The 8,032-nt window shown below is 38.4% G+C and overlaps 1 protein-coding gene across 4 annotated transcripts in view; it reads left to right on the top strand.

The window, feature by feature from the left end:
• The window catches only part of wt1a (WT1 transcription factor a), a gene marked incomplete at its 3' end in the record, with an annotated part of 39,686 nt that overhangs the window by 30,296 nt on the left and 1,358 nt on the right, over positions 1-8,032 (top strand). For all 4 annotated transcript variants that reach the window (XM_032523744.1, XM_032523743.1, XM_032523746.1 and 1 more), the window contains 3 exon segments: positions 4,826-4,925; positions 6,756-6,900; positions 7,597-7,686. In XM_032523744.1, the coding sequence (XP_032379635.1) occupies positions 4,826-4,925; positions 6,756-6,900; positions 7,597-7,686 (335 nt within the window).

Genomic DNA, 8,032 nt, shown 5'->3' with positions numbered 1-8,032 from the left:
TAGTAGAGAGAATACTACAGACACAGTGGAATCACTGAACAAAATCTGAAATGTATTCATAAAAAACAATACAGTACAAACACAACATAGGTTTATTTGAATCAAAGCTAAATGATTAGCTAGGAAATAAAAAAAAAGACAGTACTTTAAAGCATCATCATCTTGTTCATGTTGATTTGGCCACATGTTCTCATCTACATTGCAATTAGCCAAACATCTTGGAAAAAACCTTTGGGCATGGCAAACAATGTGGTACGTATATATGTAGCCCTTTATATATAAAGTATATATCTCAATCATCAGAAATGAGTTGACAGAATTGGATGGGCAGTTCCAAGGGCCTGCATGCATTTAGGGCAGTACTGTCAATACTGTAAATAGTCCTGCTGTGAAAGTGGTACACTGGACCATAGAAACAGTGTCTGATAAACAGTAGTACATTACAGTAAAGATTGATGATGAAATATTACATACATAGATAATGTAGTCTAATTGGTTCATGCGCTACACTAATTGGTGACAATATATCTCGGTATCTTGAAACTTTCATGATCTAAACATAGACTATTGTTTCTAACTATGCATTAAGAGTAATGCAACAGTTACTAATAATTTTGAACAGTTGTATCAATTGAAGGTTAGATCACTGTAATGAAACGAATGGACAATCATTTGAAATGTATTGTGTGAATTGCTTTTTGAAGTAGTAGAACTTTAATGTTAAGTTGTGTCATATTGAAAAGGTGATCTTTGTTAATTGAACAAATGATCTTTAGGTTTATGTGTATTGCATCCAAGTAATTGAAACAAGTGTTAGAGTTTTGAAAAAATGGGCATTTTGATCATTGGTTGTGAGTTTTATGTCTATAGTTTTTAAAAAGGATGTCAAGGTTCTGAAATTAGAGCCACAGTGATTGTAAAAACTGTAAAGCAGACATTAGAAAACAAAAATGATCCCTGTGGTATCAGCTTCCCCTGTTCACACAGAGTTAAGAGCATTCAGTAGTATGCACTGTACTTTATGTCATTATGACCTGAATAGCTGTGTTGGCTCACAAATACCGTTCTACCCTGAGCCAACAGGCATTCATCAAAGTTAACAGAAGAATGTGTTTGCGTGTGTGTGTGTGTGTGTGTATGTGTGTGTGTGTGTGTGTGTGTGTGTGTGTGTGTGTGTGTGTGTGTGTGCAAGCGTGTGCGTGCATGCGTGCCTTATAGAGACATCCACAAAGGGATAGAGGGAATGTCTTTGCATATTTAGAGGGTGATGCTGCATTGTGGAGAAGTAGTGTAAGTGTGGATATGTGTGTGCTTGTGTACAAGCATCTGAGGTGGGGCTCATTATTAAATATCAGAGGGCTGCTGATTATATTTAAATGTGTGACAGGAGAGAGAAATGTCTTCTGGCCCACAGACCGGTTTGTTTCTTTTTTCAAGGACAAAGTTGATACCATGATGTTTTAGTGGCCTTGGTCAGCTCTGTCTATAGTAGTGTTTCTGTCTCTGTGTCGCTATTTGTACCCATTCCGTCAATGAGGGGGAGCAGGAGAAGGGAGGGGATGTGTGAGGGAGGAATCAGATGAGGGGGAAGAGAAAGGGGAGGGAGTTAGTAGAACACCGGGAGATAAAGAGCGACGGGGCGAGGAGCAGGAGATGAGGAAGAGGAAGTGTAGGGGAGTTCAGCTTAGAGAGGAAGAGCAGATAGGCCCGTTCCCAACGTTCATGCATCAACACTGAAACACTGAACCACACATCACCTGCCAAAAGGTGTTCTAACATTGTTTGTTTTCAACAAGAACTTTTGTTCTTGCTGACTTTGTCAATGTTATTTTTTTAGTCATACCAATTTGTGGAGTTACACTGCTATGAATTGTGAGTATAATAACTGTATTATATTATATTGTTATTAATTAGATTTATTAGTAGATTCCCTGGTATTATTTGTATTTACTGTGTCAGTTGTGTTGACCTTCCTCAACTTTGTTGTAATGGTATGGACATTAGCCATTCAATTTTATTTATAAAGCTTGTCCTTGGTCAATTTGGAAGGTTATAAGTAATGTGATTGGTTCATAGCTGTGATAAAATAATAATATACAATGGCTATGACGTCTAATTCCTTTTGCACAATAAGTTTCACTCTGCGTCTGAGAAAAAATACAAACTAATGTGCCATAAAGGGAAGCCATTCATCCGCACACACATACACACACACACACACACTGCCATGACGCAGAACTGGTTTAAAATCAGCCAAATACTTTTAAGTGTACGGTACGGTACATATTTCCAATATGTTTATTGCTTTACCATGCTGTCTGGCTGGTCTTTCTGACGAGGAGCTGAAGCTTTTCTCCATGCTCTCTCCAAAGCCACCAGACTCTGTTGTCCATATCTCCACCATCACTCTGCTGAACAGCTGACTTCTGACTCACAGTGCCAGGTTCAATTCCTGTGCAATAACCAGCAACACTGTCTCTAATCGGTCTGTTTACTGGTTCTACTTATTTATTCATCATTCTCATTCTCTATTTCAGAGCTGTTCATACTGGTCATATTGTAATATAATACTTACATAATAACATAATACTATTTATTACAGCACCCTTTGCACTATGCTCCATAATTAAAATCCTTTGCACTATTGCCTCAACCTTTCTATATTGTTTCTGTTAATGGTGTGCATACTGTACATTGTGTAAGTGCATTGTGAGCAATATGATCCAAAGCAAAATTCCTCATATGTGTCCTCGTTCCTGGCAAATAAAGCTTATTCTGAATTCTGATTCTGATATGGTAATTCTACCTTGCAGAACACAGGAGTTGTTGATTTACCACTGCCTCGTTTAGTTATTTTGTTTGTGTTGTTGTGGGATTTTGGTGAATAAAAACTAAACCTTAAAACAAAATAATAGCATATATACTAGCTACCATTATAGATATGAGCTTAGTGTTGACCCTATAGCTGTGATATAATCACAACATACCACAGCCGGTTATGACCATATTGTAACAAGTGAAAAATCCTTGACTTTTTATATACAAAGCAGGTTGAGGTGCTATATAAATACTGTGACAGTATCAAAATGCTCAGTCTACGGAGAATGCACTCAGCCCGTATTCTAAAACGGTGTCTTCAAACGAGCCATCAGGACTTTTGCACGTTTGTGATGTCACAATTATACAACACATAGGCAGTGCCGCTACAGTACTATATACAGGTACTGTATATTCAGACAGACAGTATGAGATCATCATGACATTTGGTTGAGTGTTGCATGTGAACATGTTTTAGGTGAATCCCCAAAAACAAGTATGAACCTGAACATAAGCATAATATGGGACCTTTAATGAGATGAGGATTGACCCCTCAGATCCACCATCAGTTGCTGTTTCAGTGGAAGGTCCGTTTGTCCCAACCTACTTATAATTAAATTGCCAAAAATGATGTCTCAATGAACAGAAGAAAAGGAGCATTCAGTAAGATTAACACCATGTCTACTGCTGACGTAGTCTCCTCCTGTCCTTGGAAATAGGTAGACAAAGAGCACCCTATGACCACTTGGCCATATACTATACATTCCCACAGCAGCCGCACAGGATGCAAACTCCCATCCTCCTCGTTCGGTTAGACAGACTGAAATATAACACATTTCATACACAAGTGCTTTCTGTTTCTCTGTGTGTTATCATAAGAAGATATGAAAGGCAACATTGGCAGCTGTGTCACACAGGGCAGGTTTTGTTCTGCTGTCAGAGTGAAATACCAAAAGTTGTTCGAGTCATACATTAATGTAAGTGTTTCTGTACTAGGTAATGATAAAATAAGTCTCTAACTGATTAATTATCTGATCAACAGTTTATGTCAAAAATATTTTTTGATAATTAATAAATAGAAACATTTTTTAGTTTAGATTAATACTTTTATAGTCTCACATTGCCAGACCTATCTCCACAGCGCTGCGGAGTAAGGTCTGGCTCCTCCTATCTATTCATTTATTTATTTATATCTGTATTTAATCCTGTGTTCATTCAATTATTCCTGTATTTATTTATATATTTATTTAGTGAGACTTAAGTCATGTTCCATCCTCCATACCGGACACAGCAACGCTGGTTCTTTGAAACGGTCTTTTGAAAGCGCTTGTTTTGGTGTAATGTAGCGTTACTTCGTCAACAGCAGTCCTGCCACAATCAGTCCCAAAACTTACCAGTTAGGGAGTAAATGCCTCAACACATTTTTTTACATATATCACACACATAAAACATATCATAACCAAGCATGCCTGCCTTGTTGCTCAATCCAAATTGTCTTCAAAACTTGCCATTTTCAACGTGACACTTTCTTGCTAAAAGTTTGTTGACCTTTCCCAAAATGACTGGCAATTATCCAGTAAATGAACTGTCTTCAATCCAGACTAATACTGTAAAGGTTCTATACAGTGTAAGACATATTTTATGTGACAATGTCAACAGGTTTGAATAATGATATTGATTGCCAAATGTTTGGAATTATGACATTAAATCATGTTCTTGCATCTTGTTGTACTGTATATATGTCTCTCTGCTTTACATTCATCCTACTGCATGTGCCAGCCGTCTGCGTGGAAACCTTTTTACTTCTGAGTTTTTGGAATCGTGCAATGATTTAGTGACACAGAATATTCGATTTTGATATTTTGAAGCAGAAGCTTTTTGATTGAATAGTTGTCTACCCTTGGGTAGCTGGACTTGGTGTTCATCTGGTGTTGATTTTCTCACTTTTAGGTAAATTAAGTGTTTATTTTGTGTTTTTCATCACTCCTCTCACTTTCCGTGTTGACAGCCATGCAGCAGGCTACGACAGTGACCCCAGTACCCCCATGTTGTACAGCTGCAGCACACAGTACCGCATACACACACACGGAGTCTTCAGGGGAATACAGGTAGGACTCATACTACTACTGCTACATCGTCTCTACATGTAACCTCTTTTTTTAATGTCAAGAGGCAATCATGAGGTCACAGTGACCTTCTTCACTTTTATACACTCTGTGAAATGCATAAAAAAGACTTACTGAAAACCTACACTTTTGCAGGAAAAACGTATCACTGACACAGGAAAAAGAATGTATTTTTGAGTGGACTGACGGAGATGAGTGGTGGAAAGCCTGATGCAATGACCAGACACAACACACACACACACACACACCTATGCCCACATGCACGCACGCACACACACGGCATGCACACATACTCAGAGATTTTTAAAAAACAGCTCTAAAGGCCAAGAGGACTCTTTTTCCACAAATCCATTAGCAGTGAAGAAAAGACACAAACAAACACACACACACACACACACACACACACACACACACACACACACACACACACACACACACACACACACACACACACACACACACACACACACATACACACAGGTAGAGATACAGTTTCCATACGAGGACCAGCATGTTAATAAATCATTTGATTTTAATTATTGTCTGTCAGCAGCTCCAAAGCACAGAGAGCAGAGATTCTCCAGACCTGCTCTTAGTCCCCAGCAGGACTTTTTGAGATCTTTCTTTCGTTTTGGGGCCTGTTTCATCATTCACCATGCTCCTTTTTTTTCCTTTGCTCCTTTTTTTTCTTCTGTTAATAGAAATGGATTGCACAAAACACACATAGGAGATCTGGCTCAGTGCAAAGAATAAACAACCTCTCACTCTTATGCCTTTTAAAGTATAATTCAAGAGCTGCTAAAACGTGAGATAACGAGTAAATGATGCTTTGCTCCATAATTTTTATTATACGGATTACTCTAATTCTCAGTCATTGCCAAAGGAAATACAGATGTCAGCCATGGAATTTCATTCTACATTACTGCAATATTGGTACATGACCAGCGAAAACTATTACACAGCTAGCTTGTTGAAAACTGAATCCTATGATCAAGAATCACGTAACAAATGACCGAATCAAAGCTAATTGTAGCTCAATCAGTCAGCTTGACATTACTCTTGATTATCCCCCAAAGTGTGCAATCATACACCATTATGAAATAGATAATATCATGAACAAATTGCACAACATACAGTATATGTGATAAATGAACCAGCAATATGTGAAATAACTCAAAATAATGTTAAAACTCTATACATTATTATGACATGTTTCTCCATCAGGGTTATTTTCATAATAATGGGAGTTTTAGTTCATTTCAGAAATTCTCATTGCATTCTAATAGCAATTTTCCCAATAATACTTTTATTTCAGTGTCTTTTTTCTCCGACAGGCAGGTACCAAGAGCGGGTGTTTTCTGCATATACACTAATGCAGAAAATATTGATTTTCTTTTCTACAACCATGTGTTATTCCATTTATACTTCTTCAGCAGTGTCAGCAGTGAGCAGCAGGGCTGTAATGGGGCCCCCTCTGTTAAAAAGGCGTGACTAACAGCTCCCTTTGGACTGCAGTCAGTCTGGGGTCATTTTACTGCTAATTCCCAACTAATGAATATATGAGCATTTTAATATAATGATCCCCATGAGCTAGACACATCACATGCAATTATTTACGCAAAGGACAGATTGAATCGCCTGTTTTGTAAATTACAGTTTACTGGTTTTATTATTGATGTCCAGGGACAGTTTTTGTTAATTTTGCCTGAAGTGGATTGGCTTTAAATTATAAATGTGTGTGTGTGTGTGTGTGTGTGTGTGTGTGTATATGTTTGTGTGTGTGTGTGTGTGTGTGTGTGTGTGTGTGTATAGGATGTGCGGCGGGTGCCCAGTATCACTCCAGCCATAGTGCGGTCAGAGAGCAGCGAGAAGCGTCCGTTCATGTGTGCCTACCCAGGATGCAACAAACGTTACTTCAAGCTTTCTCATCTGCAGATGCACAGTCGCAAACACACAGGTGAAACCAACAGAAGCAGGGAAATATGCAATAATATTACACTTATTATTTAGCTCCGCCTGTATTGCCAGACACATCTCAGTCACAGTTGCTCGCACAGACATGTTCTTACTTCACAAACAAATTGTACATTTGTTTGACTTCTTAAAAATGTTTTAACAGTAAGCGATGTTTCCACTGGCCCTAATTTCCTTGTCTAGTATTGCCAGAAACCCCTTCCTGTGAACTTGGTTTTTTAGTCAACTGTCAAATTTAGAGCCAGTGTTAGCAGCGGCTAGCAGCTTTAGACAGACCTCAGCAGTGTGACCTCACTCTGAAGTGAAAGAGAGTATGTCTTCTACTCTAACACTTGGTCAGGAGATCACTTGGTCCAAGAGTAAATAACTCAAAGATATTCAGGTTACATTAAATAATAAGAAAACAATCAAACAGTCACATTGAGAAGCCACAATTACTAATAACTAGTTCAAAATTGTTGGCAGTTAATTTTTTGTGAATTGGCTTATCAAAAAATCACCTAATTGTTTCAGCTCTACATATATAGCCATTTTCCATCAACAACCAGAAAGACAACAACAGTGTAATTGTCGACAAAACTAAACTAGTGCACATTTAACCCTATTTTTCCTATGAGTTTGTGTGCTATCTGTGATGTCTTTAGGTTTTCATTTGTCTTTCATTGTTGCCTTTGTCCAGGGGAGAAACCTTACCAGTGCGAGTTCCCAGACTGTGGCCGGAGGTTTTCTCGCTCTGACCAGCTAAAAAGACACCAGAGGAGACACACAGGTTTGATCCATTTTACTCAAACTGTCTCTCTGTCTTTTTTTTTTTTCTTCAAATATTTCCTTTCGGTTCTTTGTATTTATTCATCTCTCCAGTTGCTCATCTCTGCTGTTTGCATGACAGCCATTTTGCGGACACTGCAGTCTTTGGAAATGCACAATTGCATTTTGTGTGCAGTGGTGGCTACACTGAGCTCCCCTCAGATAAAGGCTGATCAAACTTTGGAATGGCTTCCCTGCAAACCTCTACTCTACTTTATTTTTCTATCTCCCTCTGTATGTGTGTGTGTGTGTTTGTGTTTTGTGTTTTGTGTGTGTGTGTGTGTGTGTGTGTGTGTGTGTCTGTGTGT

The sequence above is a fragment of the Etheostoma spectabile genome, chromosome 8 (genome assembly GCF_008692095.1).
Source record: "Etheostoma spectabile isolate EspeVRDwgs_2016 chromosome 8, UIUC_Espe_1.0, whole genome shotgun sequence".
Taxonomy (NCBI): Eukaryota; Metazoa; Chordata; class Actinopteri; order Perciformes; family Percidae; genus Etheostoma; species Etheostoma spectabile.
Note: the sequence above shows the minus strand (reverse complement) of the source record. Positions and strands in the feature narration are given on the sequence as shown.